Source organism: Hyperoodon ampullatus (genome assembly GCF_949752795.1).
Source record: "Hyperoodon ampullatus genome assembly, chromosome: 14".
NCBI classification, from domain to species: Eukaryota; Metazoa; Chordata; class Mammalia; order Artiodactyla; family Ziphiidae; genus Hyperoodon; species Hyperoodon ampullatus.
The window spans coordinates 16,523,820-16,549,398 of record NC_136927.1 but is presented as its reverse complement, the minus strand read 5'-3'; the positions used below and the strand labels follow the sequence as shown (position 1 = coordinate 16,549,398).

The following is a 25,579-nucleotide window of genomic DNA, read 5'->3' as shown; positions in this document are numbered from 1 at the left end:
GAAACCTTGGGGAAGGGCGTCAGTCAGGGTGATGTCCTCAGTGGGGCTGGGGTCTCCCCGGACCCCAGGCTTGGGGCAGCCTCTCCTTGGGGTGGGTTTGCAGCTGCAGCTGATGGCGGGGTGGGCACCATCTGGACCATCTCCTGGGCAGTCTGCTGGCTCCCCCAAGAGCTCACGGGGCAGAGACCTTTCAGGCAGCGTCATGTGTGCTGGGTCGGGGGGGGACCCTGAAGGGAAGGTGATGGCCCCACCAGGCACCCTCTCAGGAGTCCCTGCCTTGATGGTGGAGACTTGAGCTCTGGAGCCCAGCCCCAGGCAACTGTTTGATTCTGCTTTACTTTCCTCTTTAGTTCTTAATGCACCTTGAGCTCCTGGTAAGTCCTTCCTGCTAAGTGCTCTCATTGTTACATTGTTCTGATTTTATGTCTTACATAAAATTACTTTTTTCAGGTGAGCTGCACTTTCATTGTGGACTCACGGCCATGGTTGACCCAGTTCACCCTCCTGAACAGCACCTGCCAGCAGAAGTGGGGGGAGGAGTTCCCGGCTCCCACAGCGGCTCCTTTTCTCCTGAAGAATGAGAGTCTGGAGTCCTAGGTCTGCATGGCACCAGAGCAATTAAAGGCATCTCAGAGCACATTCTGGGTCCCTGTCAGTTTTGCATTCTCCCTGATGGTTTATTTCCATGGATGTTGCTGCCAGTGACAAGCGATGGAGAATTTACCATTGTTGTTCTCACCCTGGCTGTGGGTGCAGGGTGCTGAGTCAATCAAACTCCTCAGCTCATGGGAGGGTGCCCTTCCTGGTTCTTGCAGGGTCCTCATGGTTGGTGTGTGTACTCATTCATTCATTCATTCATATATTCTCCATTTGTCCATCATCTGTCCATCCATGCATCCGTCCATCCATCCTTCCATGATCCATGCTTCCATCCATCCATCCATGCATCTATTCCTCCATTCCTTTGTTCATCATCCTCCAATCTCTCCAGGCCCCCATCCATTCCACTCAAAAGGAATCCAGACAGTTTTGCAAGGCGACAGCCACCTGTGTCCATTCTGTGTCCATCTCTGAGGCCAGATTCACAGTGAGTGGCCCTTCTGCGGTGGTGGTGCTGGGTTGATGCCCAGGCACAGGGGTGGCAGGTGGGTGACAAAGGTGACAGAAGGCTCTGTCTTCTGTGGATAGCCATCGGGGCGTCTGCCCTGGAGCTGCCTGACTGACGAGAAATCTTCTCAGGGCGTCTGGGGTCAGCTCAGAAGATGGCAGCTCCAGTCACCCCTTCCCTCACGCTCCCTGACCCCTGCGCCCCCCATCGGCACCCAGACTGGCCTCCATGGCCGTCAACACTGATCTCTAGCCCTGGGACAGGCCCTGAGGTGACAGAGCCCCCCATGAGCACCTCTCTCTTCCCGGGTCCTGGTGGGGGCAGCCCTGGAGGGGCTGAGGGATGGGGGCCTGGGGCCCTAAGTGGGACAGAGAGGCCATGGGACGCTGTCTGGAGGAGGACTTCAGAGGGAGGGGCTGAGGGGTCTTCCCTCCACCTTTTCAGTTCGGGGATCTGGTTTGCATGTCCATTGTGGTTAGTCTATCCTTTCCTGGCCAGTTGGTTCCCTTGAAATTGTCATCAGTGCTGATGGAACAGCATTTCCCAGGACCACTGAGGACAGCTCCACTGGGCAGGTCACAAAGTCAGCGGCGTGGGTCACCTTTGCCTCCTTGTCCAGTCTGTGTGTAGAGTCTGTAACATCTTCACGCCCTGCTAGGGGCATGTACACACTGACAGGGTGAGTCTTATGGTCAGCAAAGCTAGCCTGTTGCCCACCCTTGGCTTAGAGCTGTTAGTTCTGAGGGTCGGTGCTCTGGGCCACGCGCTGGCCCAGGAAATACAGCCCTTCCCTGAGGGCCGACGGGCTCTGCTCACAGGTGAGCATCTTCAGTCCAACCCCAATTCCCCTGGGGAAGGCCTGCCATCTGTTCTGTTTCATTACAAGTCAGTTGTTTTCTACCTTGAAAACCCCAGTGGCTTCATTTCACTCATCTCCTAGAGACCCACTCCCCCATCTCTGCTACCTGATGTCAGAAACACACAAAGTCCCCAGGTGGTTGGCACTTGTGCCTAAGATTGGGAAATGCTTCCTAAGGAAGCGCCCAATATTTCGAGGTGTGTGAACCGCAGTGAGGATATTTTGTTTGGGGCCTGCATCTTGCCTCTGGCTCCCACTCTCTGGGAATATGGGGTTAAAACCATGGCCCATTCACCGAGCTGAGGCTCAGGGTCCTGGGCCGTGTGAGGGTCTTGGTGGGGCTGGTGAATTTTATGCCCACCACTGCTGTCATTGGCAAACCGACGTTAGCAGGTTGGGGATGATGGCCCACTCCCTAAGGTCAGTCACAACCAGGAGTGGCCTGTCCTGTGTCACCGTGTCCTGGAGGAACCACTCCAGATTTAGTCTAGTCACTAGTCATCCCAAATCAGTAGGGAGTGAAAATATACACAGTAGAAGCACACAATAGAAAAATGGGCACGTGTTTTAGAAATTCTTGATTTCCACAAAACCCAGAATGTTTTCTGGGATTACCTGGTTTGGAGAAGCAGGGCTCTTTGGGATAACACATGCTGAGACGCCTCCTTAATCCAAGTCTCAGCACTGGGGCATGCGTGCAGAGGCAGCAGGAAAGGATGAGGAGGTAAGAGAGAGAAAAGCCGGGTGATTTAAGGATAGAAGTTAAAGTACAAACATCTGTAGAACTGCGAACCTAGGAACATCAAAGGAAGAGAAAAGGAAAAAGATAGAAATATTTGAAGAAATAATGGAGATACATTTTCCAAAATTAAAGGAAGACACAATGCAAAGATTCTGTATCAATCAGCTCTTGCTGCATAAGAAGCAGCCTCAAAATATCAGTGACACATAGCAGGAAGCATTACTCCTTCCTGACAGGCATACAGGATAGGGGGATTATTATGTTCAGAGCTGCCCAGAATTAAACTTTTCTAGGTAATATCAACGTGCTGATGGTGTGTGTGTGTGTTTGCACATGCTTGTGAAGTTCAAAGGCTTATGAGAGTGTTGGGGGCATAATATTTGGTTCTTTTACAAAACCAACAACAGTAACCACGTATTTCTACAAAACATCCAAACCCTAGAAATATCGCTTCCGTTTGGTGAATTTTGGTGTACTGATCAGCTCTTGGCACAGAAATGCTGCACTACAAACCCCCCTTGACCTCAGCAGTGCGTCACAGCAAGAGTCCATTATCAAGTCATGGGTCTGAGGCTGACCCAGAGGTGTGGCTGTGTGGCTTCCCTTCAGATCAGCACAGCTGGGCTCACCCTGGAGTGGGGACAGGTCTGTTCTACCTGTTCTGGGGCCCCGACTAGGTGTTTCCAAACAGCTGGACCTTTAATAGTTCCCAGACCAGGTTGCCAGACGCTAGGAGCTCCCACACCACGTGTTCTCAGGCTAGGTGCCCCCAGGGCACCCCTCACCTTGAGAGACCACCCAACAGTAGGAGGAATCTTCACACCTCGTCCTGACGCCTTCAACTCTGCCTCCACGGCACAGGTGGAAACCAGCCATGTGCCAGGCCCACAGCAGTGGGAGGCTGGGAAGTCAGGGCAAAGTGTGCAGATGGGCTAGTCTTAACCAGGGAGGGCTTGAGGACCACAGTGATGCTTCTGTGTGCAACAGTTGGTACCATAACCTTGAGTGGACAGCCCAGGTCCCAGGGCTGCATGTGCCATGATGGATACTCGTCTTTTCCCAAAGTACAAAACCCAGCAGAACTGGACATGTCAGGGTTGTAGACACTGGTGATGAAGCTCTGAGTAAAGGCAGGGATGAGAAGCACAAAATCCAGAGTGGGGTCACAGGGCAGCTGAGGGGTACATGTCAGAGACTGATAACATTCCAGCTCTCGGCTTGGGTGATGGATTCATGGGTGTCCATTGCGTCATACAGCTATGCATGGACCAATGCCAGGAGTGCCACAAACCAAGACAGATGATGTTTAAGCTGACTGTGGGCAACTAGGGTTCATAAGAAAAAAAAAAGGCGAGCAAACAAAAACCTCAAATGCACCTTAGAGTCAGACAAAAGTCCAGCAGGTGCTTTGAACTTGGGAGTTCATGGGGAAAGAGCTGAGGGGCAGCTGGTGGGGTTACTCCATCAGCCCAGCCTTGGAGGACACGGGGGTGGGGGACTCCATGCACTGATGACCCTCAAAGCGGGCTCTGCATCTGCCGGGCTGGGTCTTGGGGTTTGCCCTCCATGACACCCCGGGCTGAGGGGCCCAGTAGGGCCTCGGGCGCCTGCCAGCCTGCATGGGCTCCCCTCCCAAGGGCCCTCCCTCACCCCTGTTTCCCTGGGTCGTGGGAACCACTGAGCATAGGAGAAGGCCTGTCTGCTTTACATTCTCGGCCATGACAGAACTGGGAGGGGGACCAGGTGCCCTGATCCCAGGAGGCACGTGGAGGCCCAAGGAAGAAGCCACTGTGGGCTCTGGAGCTTAATCTGCCCCCAGAGCGGGGTCTCCCCTGGGTCAGACCTTGTGCTATGGTGCCTGAGGCCTCCTGATCCCAGGGGCAGAGGGGCATGTGTGGCTAAATCCCTAGAGGTGACAAATTGTCAGCCCTCAGGCCCAGTTCCTCCTCCATCTTCTGCCATGAGCACAGGAACTGCCCTTTGCTCTAACCCCGTTTTTGTTTACATACCATCATACCGTTGCTAAGGTTATTTTCCTTTTTCTCCTAATTATTTAAGTAATGCATATATAATATAGAAAACTTGAAACAATATAAAGAAAAGTCAGAAAGGAATGTTTTTTCATCAAAGCAAAAGCATTTCTCACTCAGTCCACAAATATTGACATGTTCTGTGTTCAGACTGGCTCCAGGCTCTGGGGGCGTCATGATGCGTGACAGGAAGGATTCCCTACCCTTTGAAAGTCCGTTTTATTTCTTGTGGGGAAAGACAGGCAATAAAGATATTCACCAGTATTTAGTGTTTTGCATCTTGTGCATCACTTTTTTTTTATAAGCATTTTCCAACATTGCTGAGAATTCTTTAGTTTATAAGTCAACGTAATAGGCTTCTTTTATTCATATCATAGTGCATTTGTATATTTACGAAAGGTGGGAACCTCTTAAACTTCCCTGGTGCTTTTAATATGCAGCAAAATTCAAAAATCATGAATACATTAGAGTTGACCTCAGAACAATACAGACTTGAACTGGGCGGGTCCACTTATAAATGGATTGTTTTCAATAAATACATATATGGACTGTAAATGAATTTCCTCTTTTTCATGATTTTCTTAATAACATTTTCTTTTCTCTGGCTTACTTTACTGCAAGAATACAGTATATGATACATCAAATATGAAAAATATGTGTCAATCACCTGTTTAGGTTATTGGTAAGGCTTCTGGTCAAACGTAGGCTATTAGCATTTAAGTTTCGGGGGAGTCAAATGTTACACGTGGATTTTCGACTGCACTGGGGCTCGGCGCCCCTCACCCCTGTGTTGTTCAAGAGTCAACTGTACTAGTAAGTGACCGGCAATCAGCCGTTTATACTAAATTTAAATTCGGGTAAAGCTTTTGCATCAATTCTCTCTCTGTCTTTTATTATACAGAAATACTTGCATAATTTTTCAAAGATATTGGAAAAGTGTTGTCCACTACAGCACTACTTGTAGCAGCTGAAAATGAGAAACAGCCAAACCTCTGACAGTTTAAGTACAACGTGGAGGAAGGGTTCCCACCCAGCAATGGTTCCAGCAGCTGGATGTACGCAGGGGGGCTGTGGTTTCCCATACATGTCCCAGTGTCAGGAGCCCATCAACCTTCACATCCTGGGACCAATGCCCACCTCTCTGTCCCTCCAGGAACGTCCAAGAGCCCAGGGGTGCCCACGCCCCCTCCCACTAAGGTGCACACCTGAGCCACAGGGTCGGCTGTGGCCACTGCTCCCCAGAGGACGGGACAGCAGAGGGCAGTGCTGGGGCTCCAGAGGAGGGAGTCAGAGGCCAGGCACTTAGGAAGCCAGGGTCACGGCGTGGGTGGGCCCTCCCCCCCGAGGGCAGAAGCAGGAGGGGCTTGCCTGCTGTGTGAGCTGCCAGGACCATGGGCCAGTGGCCAGCAGGGGAGAGGTACCCTCACCGAGACAGGGTCACCGGTGTGGGATTACATCACAAAGTGGGACCTCCCTGCAGGGCATGGACTCAGAAGGTGACCACACACCAGGGCTCAGGAGCGAGAAGGCCCCAGACCAGGGCGTAGATGTAGCTGAAAGTTCTGGGTTTGCGGGACAACCCCGGGCTGGGGCACCCAACTCCACAGGAGGGGGGGCAGACTGGAAACAGGGCCAGGGCAGGAGACCTCAGGGCAGCCACACCCTTCACAGCCACATCTTACAGGCCTGAGACACAGAAACAGGAGTGGGAGGAGAGGCTCACAGGGTAGGTGCAGGCCCGCCAGCTCTAAGCGCTCTCCCTGGAGCCACAGAGCCACCCAGGAGGAGAAGAGCAGGAGGCTTGGCGGGGTGGGGGGGACTCCTGAACTGGCTTCTCGTCGGCAGGGTTCCTTGGAAGACAGGGGGAGCCCCACCAGGTGACGCTGACAGTTGTCTTCATCCAGCTGGGCTGATGTTCTCAGGGTAAGATCTCTGGACCTGTAGTGGCATCCATGGTCACCCCACCCTACCCACAGCTCCAGCCCTGGGAGGACGAGAACGTTCACTTGTGCCCCCGGAAGGAGGGACCATGACCAGACTCTGGGGGTCCTGGTGGATAGCACATTCCTATCCAAGAACACAGACGAGGTGTTGAGGGAATCAAGGACCGTCAGCACCTCAAGTGGCAACGTGAAGCAGTGTCTGCGGTTCGCCATGCAGGAATACACCAAGGAGAGCAAGGACAAATCCTCTTCCAGGTGGTCAAGGTGCTGCAGGTCCAGCTGCAGGTAAGGGTGCTTCCTCCCAATTTGCATATTTGTTCCTGGCAGCACAGACTGAAGCCAGGCTGAGAGAGAGGGCGTGTGAGCATCACTGGGACCCAGCGGTTCTGGACTCCCGAGCGCCAGACCCCACGCCCAGCGCCTTTTCTCCACGTGCTGTGACCTCTGCCCTGGGGGCCCCAACCTGTGAACTCAGTTAAATCCCAAACTGCAAATCACACATCTGTGATCCGTGTTTGCTAAGGCTGGGAGACAAGTTGAGCGCCATGAATATTTTGTAATAATTCAGCCCCAGGCAACATTCAACCTATCCACATCCCATGGAATGTGGATTGATATCAAATAGATAGGCTCATAAAGTGCCTCCTCCCAGATTCCTTCATTCTGTCAGTCCTACATTTCTTTAGTGGCAGTGGAGACATTCTGTCCACAGAACCCCTCCTCGCAGGGACTCAGGTGGCCCAAGGCTAGGAGACATTGCTCGCTTGATTCCCATGTAGGTGATGCTCCACATGGCCCCACCTGCCGAGTCCAAGAAGAAGCCCTCGGTGTTGAAATTCCACTGACTTCCAGCCTCAGTCAGGTGGTTGGGGCATAACTGCACAGGAGGTTTGCAGGGATGAGTTGTAAAGAGAGTTGGCAGGCAGGCCATTGAGAAAGATTACCCCAGGTGTTGGACTCCACACTGCCTCCGTTGGCAAGAGAGGGGCCAGTCTATACGTGACCCCACCTCCCGGCACAAGTGAGCCATCAACACGGTGTTCCCAGCACACGAGACTGATGGCTGCACACTCCATCAGGGGCAACCCTGCCGCCCTTTGAAGTTAAGGCTCCCAGGTCCTGTAATTTCCACAGCCCCTTCACAGTTCTCCCCTTTGGTACCCATGCATCATGGGCATGCAGCCCTTCCATGCCAGCCGCTCTAGATGGGGCTGAGATGGACACAAGTGATCACCGCCTTTAGGGAGCCAAGGGATCAATTAGAAGACAAACCGCTAAGCCAGGCCTGAGAGCTGGGATGCTGTCTGTGGCGTGGTGCTCGGGGCCAGGCGTCAGTGGGCTTCCTTAGACAGCTGGTGAGTCCCTTCCTGCACTGGCCACACCCTCACCAATTAATTCCTGGAGCCTCGGAGCTGGAGCAGCTACCTCCAGACAGAGCCAAGAGCTCCCTGAATTACCTACAAATTGTGAGGAATCACTGAGGCATTAGAAACACTTTCTGTAGTAAAAGAACTCTGGCTTGCTTTTTGATGGAGTCTCGAAGTTAATGAAAGCTGCCAGAAAGCAAGAAGAACCCTAAAGCGGGCCCGCTTTGCAGCGGGAAAATATCTGGGAGAGAGAAGACACGTGTGATCTACAGCGTGGCAGTGACGTGTTCAAGGCCGCACGTGAGGTTAGGAAACGTGCGTAGCTGGGCACTGACTGCTTATACAATCACCTGTCGTAATTCTCACGCACGTTACATTTGAAGACCAACTAAGCCAGACAAGGATAGAGAAAGGAGGACAGCCATCCTGCCAGGGACTGAGTGTTCAAGTGCCTCCTTTTTAGGGTCAACTGGGAGTGCGTGCTCTTTGCTCGTTTTTCTAAGTGAGCATTCCTAACAGTGGTTCTTGGTGAGGGCACGCCCCCCTCAGGGCCCTTCTGAAACGCGGGGTGCATTTTTGGGTTAGTCCCACGATGGGGGAGCCTCAGAAGCACCAGTGGGCGGGGGCGAGGCAGGCGGTCCCACAGAACAGCCCATGTCCCAATGTTCACGTGGGTGAAAACCCCGGCTCTATTACTGGCCGTTTCACAGACACCACTAGGGTGTTGATCTCAGGTTGGTCAGAGCTTGACCATAAGTCGTCTACCAGGAGGACGTCACGGCGCTGACATGCGTGATGGGACCTGTGCGTGGCGCCGAGCTGCTGGCCCACCCCGCGTCCTGCGGTGGCACCGTCTCCCGGGCTGTTCACATGGCGACACGCCACTGCCTTCTGACTCTTCCTTCTACTCCCGTTACATGACGCTGAGGTCAATGCACTGACTTTTTTTTTTTTTTAAGTGTGGAGACAGACTATCTTAACTAGGAATTTAATTTCAGAATTCTAAAGGGAGCAAAACAAAGTCTTCGCTGCTGGACAGTCGAGAAGCCCTGCGCCACCCTTTCACACCTCCTCAGGTGCCTGTCACGCGGGGGGCTGAGTGGGACGGTGCCGGCGGGAGGCCCAGCCGGGGGCTGAAGAGGAGCCCCAGAGAGGAGGGGCCCCAGAGAGGAGGGGCGCTGCGGGAGTGGGGGGCGTCGGCTGGACTAACAGAACCTGTACGTGTTTACTTTCTTAAAAGGAACGTGAACGAGTTCGACAGATCGTTATTCAAATCATTCCAGGGTCCAAAAGGTTCACCCTGAGACTTCCACGAGCGGCCGCACCCACAGGCCCTGCTGTGACTCCCCGGCCCGCGTCCCACGGCCTTGGGACGGCATCTTACCTCATCTCATCTGTGGAGCCCTTCCCTTTGCTGCCGAGTTTGAAGGTGTCTAAGATTTTGTCTTCTGGGAGAGGTGGCAAAGGAGCAGGCATCAACTACCATAAAAAAAACAGAGAGATTTCAGCTCCGGGGGCCTCCTGAAACCCAGCCACGTGACCCGCCCGGACACGAGGGCGGAAGCGAAGGCCGCCCTAGCCCCGCCCGAGGCGCGCTCACCTTCCCAGGGAGACCGTTTGCCTTAGAAAAGGGGTTTTCTGAGTGTAGAGCAGGCTGGACTTGGCAGAGGGCAGCACCCGAGGGCAGGCCGTTTTCTTACGGGTCGCCGTCCGTACTGGTAGCACCGTTTAGAGCCACGGGCTCTCGGAGCTCGTGCGGAGAGGCCCCGGCATCTTCGGCAACCGGAGCAGGGGCGCGTGCGCTCTCGGCGGGGCCGAGACCGTTCTCCTTGCCGAGGCCCTTCGCCTCCTCGTCGGACTCTTCGGACGACTCGGCGCCGTAGGGGACCAGCACGCCGGAGCTCAGCCTGGACCTGCCGTTCATCACAGGCTGAGGGCCGGACGCCCTCAGGGTGATCTGCTTTGTTACCTTACCAGACGCGGGCATCATGGTGGCACTCGAGGCGGACTGTATTGCAGAAGAAGTGGTGATGGTAGACGAGAGGGCAGGCTTGTTAGGGCTCTCCAGGGAACTGTTGTGACGGAAAGCGCAGGATGAGGCTGAACCTTGCGCACAGGTAACGTGTTGTGAATACTGATCGTGATTTTCTGTTTCTTGGGATGTTCTGGAATAACTGAGGGCCTGTTAACCGACCAGTTCTGAACTGCCGTTAGAACTGTTGAGGCGTTAACGGCCAGTCCTACTGACATTGGAATTCCCGTTAGGACTTGACATGGAGCTGCTTGGCGTTTCCTTCAAGGGTCCCGTCCCATTTAGATGAGGTGGGTTCTGGAAACAAGCAGACCACAGCCAGGTGAGAGCTCCAGAAACAGCCGCAGACTCAAAAACCTGAGGCCATAGGCTTCTCCCACTTTGGTTATCTTTTTCTTTTGTGAATAACAAGTTTCACGCACCTAGAAAGACCTCCCTCTCTCCTGTGGGCCTGCCCACCACAGACCTTTCACAGGGCACGGTTTTCTGAGAATGAATTTCTGGTGAACAGGGACCACTCATTTTGTCAGAGAACAACACCCAGACCAAATTCTTCCTGCTCCAATTTGACAGAAAGAAGCAGGTCCCTTTGGGCACGGAGTCACACAGGTTCTCCTTGGATGGTTTCCTGGGAGCTCACCGCAGTCCGGGCAGAAGGGAGTGCCAGCCATGGGGAACTCCCACGGGCCAAGGGAGCAAGGGAGACAGGCACGTGGACAGACACACTAAGCCATCCCTGCCCCCATCATCTCCGACTCCTACTCGAGCAGCTATTTTGCTCCAGATCCCAACTTTTGCTGCTATAACCCAGAAGTAGCAAACTGGTAGTCATGGGTGAATTCTGACTCACAGATAAATTCTGTTTAGTCTTCAAAATGTTTTCTTTTCTTTTTTTTTTTTTTCGGTACGCGGGCCTCTCCCTGTTGTGGCCTCTCCCTCTGCGGAGCACTGGCTCCGGATGCGCAGGCTCAGCGGCCATGGCCCACGGACCCAGCCGCTCCGCAGCACGTGGGATCCCCCCGGACCGGGGCACGAACCCGCGTCCCCTGCATCGGCAGGCGGACTCTCAACCACTGCGCCACCAGGGAAGCCCCAAAATGTTTTCTTAAATATCTGAATTAGTTGCTATCTTAACACTGGAAGGCTTCATAGTTAAAAAAACAAAAACAAAAACAAAAAAACCTCTTGAAAAAGCAACAGCAGTGGCCCCTCCACACAGGGCATGTGCTCTCCAGTTGGCCGTGTCCTGAGGTCTCACTCAGGCAGAGCCCAGGGCAGGACCTGCTGCCTGTCCAGCTCCCTAAGGCACTGAATCTGTGACTCCCTATCAAACTGGAGGCTGTTACAACACTATGGCACAGGTGAAAGGATTATTCCAAGGTGTTTACAGGCTATTCCAACAAGTCCAACATGTCCACAATCTCAACACCTACGTCAAGCAAAAGCCAGGCCTCCACTGAGGACTCAGAGCTTCACACGAACCAGGCATGCCTTCCATTCCCCCTGAGAAGCCATGAGGGAGCGTGATCAGACCCGGCCGGACGGCAGAGAGAAAATGCCACACTCCTGAAAGGGCTAAACGGATACGACTAAAGTGTTCTCTTTGTAAAAGCATCACTTTCCTGGAGGCCAGCATTAATCAAGAATCCCCAAATATTTAATCCATTAAGTGAATGGAAGTCCAAGGTGGGAGCTAAAATCTCTAGCGTTTAAATAGACTTACACCAACAACTCCTACAGAACACCTACTGAGCGCTGGCAGAAGACCTCAGACCTCCCAAAAGGCAAGAAACTCCCCACGTACCTGGGTAGGGCAAAAGAAAAAAGAATAAACAGAGACAAAAGGTTAGGGACGGGACCTACCAGTGGGAGGGGGCCGTGAAGGAGGAAAGGTTTCCACACACTATAAGCCCCTTCGCAGGCGGAGACCGCGGGTGGCAGGGGGGAAAGCTTCCGAGCCGCGGAGTAGAGCACAGCAACAGGGGTGCAGAGGGCAAAGCGGAGAGACTCCCGCACAGAGGATCGGTGCTGACCAGCACTCACCAGCCTGAGAGGCTTGTCTGCTCGCCCGCCGGGGCGGGCGGGGCTGGGAGCTGAGGCTCGGGCTTCGGTCGGAGCACAGGGAGAGGACTGGGGCTGGCGGCGTGAACACAGCCTGAAGGGGTTAGTGCACCACGGCTAGCCGGGAGGGAGTCCGGGAAAAAGTCTGGAGCTGCCGAAGAGGCGAGAGACTTTTTCTTCCCTCTTTGTTTCTTGCTGCGCGAGGAGAGGGGATTAAGAGTGCTGCTTAAAGGAGCTCCAGAGACGGGCGCGAGCTGCCGCTGAAAGCGCGGACCCCAGAGATGGGCGTGGGACGCTGGGGCTGCTGCTGCCGCCGCCAAGAGGCCTGTGTGCGAGCACAGGTCACTCTCCACACCCCCCTTCCGGGGAGCCTGTGCAGCCCGTCACTGCCGGGGTCCCGGGATCCAGGGACGGCTTCCCTGGGAGAGAGCTCACGGCGCGCCTCGGGCTGGTACAACGTCACGCCGGCCTCTGCCGCCGCAGGCTTGCCCCACACTCCGTGCCCCTCCGTCCCCCCCAGCCTGAGTGAGCCAGAGTCCCCGAAGCGGCTGCTCCCTTAACCCCGTCCTGTCTGAGTGAAGAACAGACGCCCTCCGGCGACCTACACACAGAGGCCGGGGCAAACCCAAAGCTGAGACCTGGGAGCTCTGAGAACAAAGAAGAGAAAGGGAAATCTCTCCCAGCAGCCTCAGAAGCAGCGGATTAAAGCTCCACAATCAACTTGATGTACCCTGCATCTGTGGAATACCTGAATAGACAACGAATTGAGGAGGTGGGCTTTGAGAGCAAGATTTATGATTTTTTCCCCTTTTCCTCCTGTTGTGTGTATGTGTATGCTTCTGTGTGAGATTTTGTCTGTACAGCTTTGCTTCCACCATTTGTCCTAGGGGTCTGTCTGTCCTTTTTTTAAAAATTTTTTTTTCTTAATAATTATTTTTTATTTTAATAACTTTATTTTATTCTTTCTTACTTTATTTTATTTTACTGTATCTTCTTTCTTTCCTTCTTTCTTTCCTTCCTTCCCTCCTTTAGACAACGAATCATCCCAAATTGAGGAGGTGGACTTTGAGAGCAAGATTTATGATATTTTCCCCTTTTCCTCTTTTTATGAGTGTGTGTATGCTTCTGTGTGAGATTTTGTCTGTATAGCTTTGCTTCCACCATTTGTCCCAGGGTTCTATCCATCCGTTTTTGTTTTCTTAATAATTATTTTTTATTTTAATAACTTTATTATATTTTATCATACTTAATTTTATTTTAGTTTATCTTCTTTCCTTTTTTCCTTCCTTCCCTCCTTCCTTCCCTCCTTCCTCCCTCCCTCCCTTCCTCCCTCCCTCCTTTTTTCTTTCTTTCTTTCTTTCTACTTCTACTAATTCTTTCTTTCTACTTTTTCTCCTTTTTATTCTGAGCCGTGTGGATGAAAGGTTCTTGATGCTGCAGCCAGGAGTCAGTGCTGTGCCTCTGAGGTGGAAGAGCCAACTTCATGACACGGGTCCACAAGAGACCTCCCAGCTCCACATAATATCAAACAGCGAAAATCTTCCAGAGATCTCCATCTCAACACCAGCACCCAGCTTCACTCAACGACCAGCAAGCTACAGTGCTGGACACCCTATGCCAAACAACTAGCAAGACAGGAACACAATGCCACCCATTAGCAGAGAGGCTGCCTAAAATCATAAAATAGATACGATGATAGATACGATGGAGTCATTCATTTGGTACCAGAAGCCATTGCTAGCCTGCAAAACAGCCAATAAAAGAGATATTAGATACAATTAGGTAAATAGGGAACACCAATCCAGCGATGTAAGAAAAATGGGCTTTCACATTTTAACTGTAAAAGCCCCACCTTTCCTCCCCAAAATGTCAGGGCTTTCTTACAGTGTATTGTAAAAATAGCTATTAGCAAAATCCACAGAGCTTACTTTTATGTAGCAGAAGTAATGGCCAGCATGGCAATTAAAACCAGTGTGTACCAGTACTGCATACAAATCATAAATGATCGGTTCTCCGTTTGGCTGAGATATATACGGCTGAATATCAAGATACTCAGGATATTTCACATCCTACACAGGAATGGAAAGAGGAAAAACGAACGTCATTTCTGAAGGTGCAGGTCATCCCATGTGCACGGGCACAGGAGACCCCAGAGCACTGCGCCCTATGTTCTGGCAGAAAACCGGCACACCAAACCTCGTTTCAAAAGACAGAATCAACCTGGAGCACACCTGAACCTAAGTGTGTTTAATGCAATCCCACTGTATTCTTTATTTCCTTTAAACAAATAAGGATCCACAGTAAGTGAATTCTCCAAATCCATCAAAGGAGACAGTAACAGTCACAACTCTGGATTTGAGAGTCCAGACAGTCTTATTTTTTTTTATTTTTTATTTTTTTGCGGTACGCGAGCCTCTCACTGTTGTGGCCTCTCCCATTGCGGAGCACAGGCTCCGAAAATGCAGGCTCAGCGGCCATGGCTCACGGGCCCAGCTGCTCCGTGGCATGTGGGATCTTCCCAGACCGGGGCATGAACCCGTGTCCCCTGCATTGGCAGGCAGATACTTAACCACTGCACCACCAAGGAAGCCCTCCATTTTTAAAAAAAATTATTTATTTATTTATTTATTTATTTGGCTGCGTTGAGTCTTCGTTACTGCCCGTGGGCTTTCTTTAGTTGCGGCGAGTGGGGACTGCTCTTTTTTGCAGTGCACGGGCTTCTCATTGCGGTGGCTTCTCTTGTTGTGGAGCACAAGCTCTAGGAACGCGGGCTTCAGTAGTTGCAGCATGTGGGCTCAGTAGTTGTGTCTCACGGGCTCTAGAGTGCAGGCCCACTAGTTGTGGCACACAGGCTTAGTTGTTCTGTGGCATGTGGGATCTTCCTGGACCAGGGCTCAAACCCATGTCCCCTGCATTGGCAGGTGGATTCCTAACCACTGCACCACTGGGAAATCCTAGACTATTTCCCATTAACATAACTGTGTCCCAGAATAAAGCTCAAAAATATTTATAGGAGTAAAAAGAAAGTCCAGCACGCAACAACATAAAATTCTAATTGAAGAGTACAACTGAGTTATATACTCAAAGATGAGGCACGGAAAGATCAGAAATGACCAGTATCAAGGAGCAAATAAACAGAATCAGACCTGAAAATAACACAGATATAAGACTCAAAAATAAGGACATTAAAAAAGACTTTTAAAATATATATATAATTTCTATGCTTGAGGTAGAAAAAAGAGCATGTTAAGGAGAGATATGGAAATAGAGCCAAATCTATTTTACAGAGGAAAAGTAGAATCTCTGAGATGAAAAACACGCCAGGTGAAATTAATAACAGATTAGAAACAAAAGAAGAAAAGATTAGTGAACTTGAAGACTTAGCAACAGAAGTTATCTGTAATGAAACACACACACACAAACCTAAAAAAAAACAACTCTCAAAATGACAACAAAAAATAAGCATATCAGTGACCTGTGGGACTACTTCAAGTTGACCCTAATGTACATGTAATTGGAGTCTGAAGGTGAAGATACAGAACAAATATTTTAAGAAATAATGATTGTATACAAAGGGATAGCACAAGGAAGTTTTTTTAGAGTGACGAAACAGTTGTGTATTCTGATTGAGGTGTATTCTCACTTATTCTGACTGTATTCTGACTTACATGAACCTATACCTGTATTAAAATTCGTAAAACTGACCCCCCAAAAATTAATAGGACTGTACACTAAAGAAATTAACTTTATGTTAATTATAACAATAGAAGTTTTTTTAAATGACTGAAAGGTATACAAATCTGAAACAGTAAATTTACAGATCTAACAACCTCAACAAACCCCAAACAAAAGACTACTTAAAACAGTGATAAAAAGAAAAATTTTAAAGCAGTTAGAAATAAAACATTATGTATATAGGAACAAAGGTAAAACTGACAACAGACTTCTTGTCAGAAACAATGCAAGACAGAAGACAGTGGAGTAACATCTGTCAAGTATTAAAAGAAAAATGTCAACAGAGAATTCCATACCCCATGAAAACATCTTTCAAAACCAAAGATGAGACTTTCCACTTCTTGGAAGATGGCTTAGCGGTACTTTTCCCTACTCCTCCCACTAAGTACAGCAAAAAATCCTGGACGTTGTATATGAAGCAAACATAAGAAAGCTGTGAAAGACAAGCTAGCAATTTCAGAACCCAAGGAATGACATGGCAGTGAGTTCCCTGGGATTTCTTTGTGCTTCATATATTCCAGAACTTGGAGCTGAAGAAGCCACCGACCTGGAAACACCAACAAATGGAGGGAACAAAGCCATGATGAAAGCCTGCTATCTCTAGCCAAAGGACCATGAAAGAGGCAGCCTAGCAAGGCGGAAAACTTACAAAAACTGCTTTACCCTAGTCAAACACACAGAAAAACTGTGGTGCCACACCTACCCATGGCCAAGTGAGGAGCCTAGTCTTCCACTTACATCCCAACCTACCCACTGGGGTGGTGTTAGAAAAGGTAAATTAGGAATAGGAGCTTTCATCCATGCTGAGTGATAACAAACCACACCCCCGTCCCACAATGTCAGTGAAGATCAAATGAAGGGCCTGGATTTCCACCCACAAACCCAGTAATAAAGACGCATCCCTCCATATTATGCTAAGTTAAATAAATCAAACAGAGAAAGACAAATGCTGTATGACAACACTTACACGTGAAATCTAAAAAATACAACAAACCAGTGAATATAACAAAAAAGTAACAGATTCACAGATGCAGAGAACAAATTGGTGGTTATCAGTGGGGATAGAGAAGGGGGAGGGGCATGATAGGAGTAGGGGATTAAGAAGTACAAACTATTATGTATAAAATAAGCTACAAGGATATAGCATACAACACAGGGAATATAGCCAGTATTTTATAATAATCATAAATGGAGCATAACCTTTAAAAATTGTGAATCACTATACTGTACACCTGTAACATATCATATTGTAAATCAATTATACCTCGAGAGAGAGAGTGAGAAAAAGAAAGAAAGGAAGAAAGAGAGAAAAGAAAGAAGCAACCCTCGAATTCCCCAGTGGGTAGCATCAGAATCAGGACTTTCACTACCACCCAGTGGTAAAAAGCCACTGCTGTGTCAGTGGACATCATGTGGGGAGAAGAAACTCCTACCTCCACCCAGGAAGAACATGGAGCCCCAAGCCCTACCCTGGGTGTCAACAGACTGCGTGGGGAACGTGGACTTCTATCTGCACCTAATATTTCTTCCTTTGCCAGAATGGTGTCAGAGAAAGCCAGCTAAAACACATATTAGATAAGATCCAATACCTTATAACGCAACACAAAAATGTCCAGAATTCAACTGAACATCACCCATCACACTAAGAACCAAGAATTTCTCACTCAGTGAAAAAAGACAATGAATGAATAGATGCCAACACTAAGATAGGAGATATGTTAGAATTATCTAGCAGAAGTTTTAAAGCAGCCATGATAAAAATGCCTCAACAGGTAGTTATGAACATACTAGAAACAAATAAAACAATATAGAACAACTCAACATATAGAAGATATAAAGAACCAAATGGAAATTTTAGAAATGAAAAACACAGTAACTGAAATAAGCAGCTCAGTGGATGAGCTAAGTAGAAGAATGGAACTGACAGAGGAAAGAATCAGTAAACATGAACACAGAACAACAGAAATTACCTACTCTGAACAATACAGAAAGAACAGACTGGGAAAGAGAAATGAACAGAGCCTCAGGGACCTTCAGGACTTTAACAAAATATCTAAACACATGCTATCAGAATCCCAGAAGGAGAGGAGAGAGAAGGCTGGGTTGAAAGTATTATAAGAAATGAAGGCTGAAATTTCCCCAAATTTGGCAAAAGATATGATTCTATAGATTCAAGAAGCACAGCAAACATCAAACAGGAAAAAGAACAAAGATATTTATGCCAAGACACATCATAATTAAACTTATGAAAACTAAAGACATCGAAAAAATCTTGGAAGTAGTGAAAAAAAAAACCACCTTACCTATAAGAGAAAAACTATTTGAATGGCAATGGATTTCACATCAAAAACTATGGAAGACAAAGGAAGTAGCAGAATAATTTTCAACTGCTGAAAGAAAAGGACTGTCAACCCGGAATCCTATACCCAGTGAAAATGTCCTTCAGGAATCAAGGTGAAATTAAGACATTCTCAGATGAAGCAAAACAAGGAGAATTTGTTACCAGTAGACTTACCCTAAAAGAATGACTTAAGGAAGTTCTCTAAACAAAAAGGAAGTAATTTTTTTATAAAAAGGAACCCTGGAACATCAAGAAGGAAGAAAAAAACATGGTCCCTGCTTGTTCTGCGTTAGGAGGTACGTACCCAGTGGCTTCCTACCCCTTCCCAGCTGCTCTTTCCTCTCCTTTCTCTCTGTCGGTTTGTGTGAAGCCCTGACTTGGCTGTCATCCATCTGGCCCTTGTGGCTTCGGACGTGCTGGGGTCACCTCATCCTCCTTGCAGGGTGCGGTGGCCATGACGCCCAACCGGGGCTGGGTGAGGCGTGAGGGACCGGAGGCACGTGGGGATGCCCAGGGGAAACAAGCTCACGCCTCCGCATCCTCAGGGCCTGAGCGCGGGACGGCCAAATCACCCGCTGCCCACTCACTGGGCGGTGCATGTTTGCACCACCTGTGTAGAGTCCAGCAGCGTTTTAAGGACTTCATAACCACTGACAAACAAGTAGAATAGCATTTTTATTTTCTGGGCAATTTTAGGAATTGGTAGGGGGTTTTTACTCTGGTCGGGGTTGGGATTTCCACCTTCCTGTGACATTGGAGCCTGAGAGATCTGACATATCATCCAGGCACTGTGCAAACACCAGGGCCTACAGAGTTCTGGTGATTTTGTGCCTTTAACTGAGAGACGATAAACATGGGCCTGGTGACAGTGTGACAGTGTGGCAGGCGTAGGGGTGCACAACACCAGTCAGCTGTTCTGATTTGGGGTCTTGTTCTGACCTTTCTCTGGCTGTGCCAGGGTTTGGAAGAGTTCTGGATCTTTGCCTAAAAACCCAGAACTGTAGCCTTGGACTTGAATGCCTGAGTAACCTTCCAGAGGCACCAGACTTTGAGATCCCATGCAGCCTGTGGTCCTGGGGTGAGGGCAGAGGAAGGTGCCCAGAAGAGCACTTGGGCCCTTCCTGTTGCTGTGTTGCCAGCAAGTGCCCCCCTCGGGATGGTGACAGCACATGCGGGCCTGGCAGCCAGTGTGCTCCAGTGCCATTGGGGATGTGGCTGGCTCTGGAGACTGAACAAAATGAGTGACAACAGGCCTGAGACCTGGTTGAGCAGATAAGCGGGCCACAGCGCCAGTGCACAGAGCACCATCACGAGCCACAGGGCTGCCTGGCACCCAGGGTCTGCTGCTTCCCTGCTCCCGAGGCCACACGCTTGTGTCCTCGTTAAGGCTACAGAGCTGGTGATGGCACAGCTCACACCTGGAGGCTGGAGCCTCGGCTCCCGAGGCCACTCTGCTCTCAGGGCTGTTAGCGTCCCCAGGGGGATCCCAGCACACTGGTGGCCCATCTGCACTCCAGACTTCTGCTAACAGTTCTGACGGTGGCCAGGCTGCTGGGAAGGGTCACTGGGTGTCAATCCCTAAGGGACCGAGGAGGCAGTCTGTCTGCAGGAAGCAGATGCGGAGGCCGCGTTGGGTTGGGCCTGGGTGCAGCACCTATACTCGGTGAGGACACGCAGCCCTGGGCCCCTGCATGGCCTGGACACACGGGCAGAGAAGCCAGATTGTGGCCACGCACGTGCTGGGATAGGGACGGAGATCGCAGTGTGACCTTGCTTGGTGGTTTCTTATCGTAAAGTTAGAGGACACTGCACTTTGAGGAGGCCCGGGTGCCCCGCCAGAGCAGAGTTTGGTGATGTCACTTAACGCTGGTACAGTAAATACCACGTAGTCACTACGTTTGGAGAATGAGTCAGTTGTGTTAACGCAGACAGGAGTGCGGTCAGAGTGGGGCTGGCGTGGAGAAGAGGTGTGCGCAGTGTGCACGAGAGCGCGTGTCTGCTAACAGCCGTGCCAACAGCAGGGTGTTTACAAAGAGAAAGTGGGTGCTTATACTAGTCAGGTGTTGCCAGGCTCCTTCCTATAGGTGTGTGTGTGTCCCCGCGTCCTGAAGTCCAGCCACAAACACGTGCATGAGCGGAGCCGCTCGGTCTCCCGCATCAAAACCTGCTGGGGCTCGGAGACCAAGAGTGTCACCACCAGCCACCCTGAAAAGGGGCCCGGGGCTGGGCTGGGCTCAGGGGTCAACGCAGACCACACACCTCCATCTTGATGCCCACAGCCCCCGGCCCGAGAGGCTCCCCTGGTCTCAAGAGCTGGACCAGGGAGGGCTCCTCCAGACTTGCCACTGAACTGGGGCGCAGTGGGGTGGGAACCCGGGTACGAAGAGCCGAGAGGCCTTCCAGGGAACAGAGAGCCCTGATGAGCCTGCACGCAGGGTTCGGGGAGTGAGAACCCAGCCCATGGGTCTGAGAGACACGGGTTGGGTGGTGCCTCAAGGGGATGGAGGCCTTGGGGGGATGAAGGCTTCTGACGGGGATGGGAAGCGAGATGGGGGAAGCTGGAGAATCTGGGGACCTTCCTTCAGGGCATGGCTGAGGCTGCCTCCCCGCATGGCCGCCCCGTATACCCAGCCTGCCTGCGGCCGTCACGAGGACAGACGTATCATCAGTGATGCAGGGGTGAGGGTCTCAGTCCCTGAGGACCCCTCAGTGGCACCAAATCTGCAGGCAGGGCTCCCTCCCTGCAGCTGGGTGTCCTCATGCGTGTCTCTTCCCACCCTCCCATCTCCACAAACGTCAGGCCCTCGTGCCTCGGCCCTCAGGGTGACCTTCATGTCCCCCCGTGTCCCTGTCTGGGCTCCCCAAGCTCCTCACAGCAGGGACCGGGTTTACGACCCTTGGCCATGAGGGTCTTGCCTGCCTGCACGTCCCCTGGGGAGCAGTGGGTCAGGGGAGCCGCTGCTTACCTTGTGCCCGTGGATCGTGGGCATCTGTTGCCAGGCTCATGTTTTCTCTTTCAGTTTTTGTTTTTAAACTTTGTATCAGGAGCAAAACTGAAAATGGAAACCAGTTTGTTTCTGCTGTATATTTGAGGGTAAAAGATTTTCTTTTCCCTAGTGTAAAGAGAGTAGGCGCAGATGAGCTCTGTGTGTGCTGTGTGTGTGTACACGTGTGTGCCCCAGATCTTAAGAGATTAATTCAATCTAATAATTCCCCGGACCAAGGCTTGATCGATTTTGATGGATCCCAGGGCCGCCTGCAGTCCTCAGTAATGTGACGATGGCCCTGACGTAGCGGGATTGAGTCCTGGACAGACCTGCAGCGGCGCTGACTTCATCCTGTTGTCATTTCCATGTGGGGAAAGTAAGACCATTCATCACAACTAACTCTTCCAGGAAGCAGATTTGAGAAGCGCTCATCTGGGTGCCGCGCAGGCGGGCGGGGTGCATGCGGGGCGGGCCAGGCAGCACAGCACGGCCAGCATTTGGCTGAGTGTCGGGCGGAATCGGGGGGGCAGAATGTGAAACATTTTCCACGAGGAAGGAAACTTAAAACCCAGCTCGGCCCCTGTGGCATTTCTGAAAAGCGCACTAACTCGTGTGGGGCCCGCGCCGCCCTGGCTCACGGGGTCCCTCTGCTCTTAGGGGGGCGCGTGAAGACCTGGAAGCGGCGCTGGTTCATCCTCACCGACAACTGCCTCTATTACTTTGAATACACGACGGTAAGTGCAGGGCAAGTGCGGGGCTGCCCGTCCTCCGCGTCGCGTCGCGGGACCCTCCGCGGGTGCCGGGGGAGGCTGGCTGAGCGCTCTCCTCCCGCAGGATAAGGAGCCCCGGGGAATCATCCAGCTGGAGAACCTGAGCATCCGGGAGGTAGAAGACCCGCGGAAACCCGTAAGCTGGCTTCCCTGCCGCCCGCCGTCCCTCCCCTCCCCTCCCCTCCCCTCCCCTCCCCTCCCCTCCCCTTCCCCCGGCGCCGGGTGACTGTCGTGTCTGTCTCCACCAGAACTGTTTCGAGCTTTATAACCCGAGCCACAAAGGACAGGTCATCAAAGCCTGTAAGACGGAGGCGGACGGCCGGGTGGTGGAGGGCAACCACGTGGTGTACCGCATCTCTGCGCCCAGCCCCGAGGAGAGGGAAGAGTGGATGAAGTCCATCCGGTGCGCCCGGGCCCGCGGGGGCGGGGCTGGAGGGCGGGGCCCGGGGCTGTGGGTGGGTCATATGGGGTGGGGGCAGAGGGGGCGGGGCCGCGCGGGAGAGGACCGGCCCTCCTCGCCTAACCGAGTTTCTTTCTCATTTTTCCCCCAGAGCGAGTATCAGCAGGGATCCTTTCTGTGACATGCTGGCCACGAGGAAAAGGAGGATTGCCAATAAGAAACAGAGCTTTTTCCTGGCCTGAGCAGCAGGTAAAAGTAAACTCAAACCCCGCAGCAAAGAGTGACTGGGGGCCTCCCCGCGACACCCTGGACCCCCGGCCTGGCTCCTTAGGGACGGCGGCCCCCGCTGGACTCGAGGGGCCTCACGTCGTCCCTTCCCGCCGCCCTCCCGGCGCCGAGCGCATCCTTCTCGAAGTCTCGTCCAGCAGCTGCGCCTGGTGGTTCAGCCGTGAAAATCCGCGTGGCAGACGCGGGGTCACACGTGCTCCTTTGTGGCGCTGTTCGCCGTTCTGGAAGCCGCTGTTTTGTATCATAACAGGAAAGGAAAAGCTACCAGTTTTTTACTGAGTTTTTTTTCTCAGATATATAGGATTATAGCTTTTATATGCCTTTTTATATTCTCAAATGTTAATGAAAGATACTCTCTAACAGTAGTATTTTTAGAATGGCAGCTATAAATTTAACTTCTGGACACAAGAATATACTGTGCACTGAGAACAATTACATGTGTACACGTATGCAGCCCCCGGGGGGCTGGGGGGGCGCCCCGCCCGGGGCGGGGGGCGCCCAGGGGAGCTCCTGGTGGAGGGAGGCGTACGTGTCCTTGATGACCAGCACTGGGCGGGGCAGGGCGGAGTCCAGTCCTCTGGGACCGTTCAGCTCAGACTTTGTGGTCCCACAGATACTTTCTAAAGAGGCGAATTGTTAAAATATAAATTTCGGTTTGGGGCGTTTGTCCTGTAACTTCTGAACCCCAGGATAGACAGTGTGTACGTTGGACCACATGAAAGTGCTCATGCTTGACCGTTTATGACTCCCACAGACAGCAGTGTCCTGTGGTCCAGCTGAACACGTGGTTCAGACCAGCTGTGACCACTGTCTTCACTACTTAAAACTTCTTGGCAAAACGAATGCTTAGAATAATTTGACCAGATTTCTTAACGAAATGAGTAGACATATAAGGAGACAGGGATAACCTTATTCCATGTTTTCAGAGATTTGATCTTCCATTATGGGGAGGGAAAAGCGCAGGCGGGGGGTGGGGGATGAAGAAGTGGAGCGCTTAGGCTTTTCTGTAAATAGTTTAAAACCCCAAATGTGCACTGGTGGTGGGACTGCTGAAGATCGCCGACCAGGAGGTTGTCAGGTTGCTGGTGGCTGAATGAGAGGTGCTCAGTTGTGCGCTGAGGGCAGGCTGGAGCTGGACCCCAGCACGTCGCAGAACTGGCCCAAGGGTGCACAGGGGGGCCGGCCGAGAGGCACTGGGTGCTGGGACATTTGGGGCTGGTGACAGATGCCTTTTTATTAGGAGCTTTATTTCCACTGCCAGGACCCCCGCATGTACTACACAGGACCACCTTGCCCACAGGGGCTGTTCCGGTGGAGGGTCTCTCCCCTGCAGCACCTGCTTTCCCTGTCCCAGCCGCAAAAGCACTCCCTCCGTTTGCACACTTGAGAGGTCATCACCTCTCCTGTGCAAAAGCAGAGTCCGAGAATGACAACCGCAGGCTGTACGCACTTACGTGGGGATGTAAAGAGCAGAAGGAACCGCTCCCGGGAGCTGCCTCGATGCTGAGACTGAACGGCTGTGGGCCCTTGGCCTCGGGGCAGCTGACCTTGTAGCGCTAAGTCACACCAGACTGCACAGGGGTCTGCACCCAGGACTCTCCAACATGCATCCAACTGATTTTTTTGGTTCATTCCCAAGCTTTTAGGCTTTGCTACTGTACTGATAACTCAGATTCGAACCTCTAGTTTTGAGAAAGGCAAGTCAGCATTCTTGAAACGCGTGACTGGCATATATGCAACTCTGGCCCCAGTCTTCTGTGAAAAGAGACGCTGCCCAGACCACCAGACCAAACACTCCTCCCCTCGGGCTGGCCCTGTACCTGGGCTGCTTGGGGCATGGGCTCCATCACGATTTTGTGTGGAATAACCGGTCTCTCCTTTGTCTGACCCAGGTAGGACCCTGGGGATACAGGGCTTTCTGTCTTTCGGGTTTGCCTCAAGGTGGGGCTGGGAGAAGTGAGCTTAAGGAAACACCTGGAAGAAATCTGTTCCTCTGGCCACCTGTGAAGGAGCCTCGCCTGATGGCTATTTGCCTGGAACGATGCAGAAGGCCATGGTGCTCAGAATCTGTGTCACTTGCCCTCGGGAGTGTTACGCGAAATCGTGTAACTCCAGGTTTTGTGTGACAGTGTTAACCTGACGGGGCTGTGGGGTGCGGGCCCGGCTGCCTGGACCTCAGTGTGGTCCCCTGTTCATCCCCCTCCCCACCCCTCTGTCTGCACTCAGTGCTTGAATGATCAGTCCCAACTCTGGCCAAAGAGCTCTCCTCCAGAGACGGAGGGCAGGAGGCAGGGAAGAGGGTCGCTGGGTGGGAGACGGCGGCTTCCACAGCCCCACCAGCCCCCGTTAACATGTGAGGTTTAATTGGCCCACCCTGGACCCAGACAAGCAAGTGTCTTCAGGATCACGGAACAGTTTTGAGCAGTTTAATGTGGTACCAGACTGAGTCCAAATAGGAGCTATTTATAGATGAAGCGGCATTTAATGCTGCATATAAAGCAATGCATATTTTTCAAGTTAAAATGCATATTCACCAGAGAAACAGAATATTATATATATATATATATATATATATATATATATATCAGCAAGAGAGAGAGATTTATTATAAGGAGTTGGATCACATGATTAGGAGGATGGTGAGTCCAAAATCTGCAGTCTGGGCCAGCAGATTTAAGGCCAGGAGAGCCAATCTTCCGGTTCAGTTTGAAGGCCAAGAGCTGATGGTGTATTTCCAGTCTGAAGTCCAGCAGGCAGACTCAGGAAAGCTTTTGTGTCAGTTCCAGTTCAAAGTTGGGCAGGCTGGAGACCCAGGAGGACCAATGATGTAGGTGAAATCTGAAGGCCATCTGCTCGGCAATCTCTCCAGAGTGGTCCCTGTGCCTGGGGGGCACTGCTGTGAAGAGGGAAGTGTCT

At 51.5% G+C, this 25,579-nt stretch overlaps 1 protein-coding gene across 1 annotated transcript; it reads left to right on the top strand.

Annotated features, from left to right (window-relative positions):
- Positions 1-20,828: 20,828 nt before the first annotated feature.
- LOC307062996 (cytohesin-3-like) lies at positions 20,829-22,980 on the top strand (the record flags this gene model as incomplete). The annotated part of the gene is made up of 5 exons (XM_079718964.1): positions 20,829-20,897; positions 21,805-21,939; positions 22,040-22,111; positions 22,224-22,378; positions 22,527-22,980. 5 exons carry the CDS (start codon positions 20,829-20,831, stop codon positions 22,615-22,617), a joined length of 522 nt encoding a protein of 173 aa, XP_079575090.1. The 3' UTR covers positions 22,618-22,980.
- Between the last annotated feature and the right edge of the window lie 2,599 nt (positions 22,981-25,579).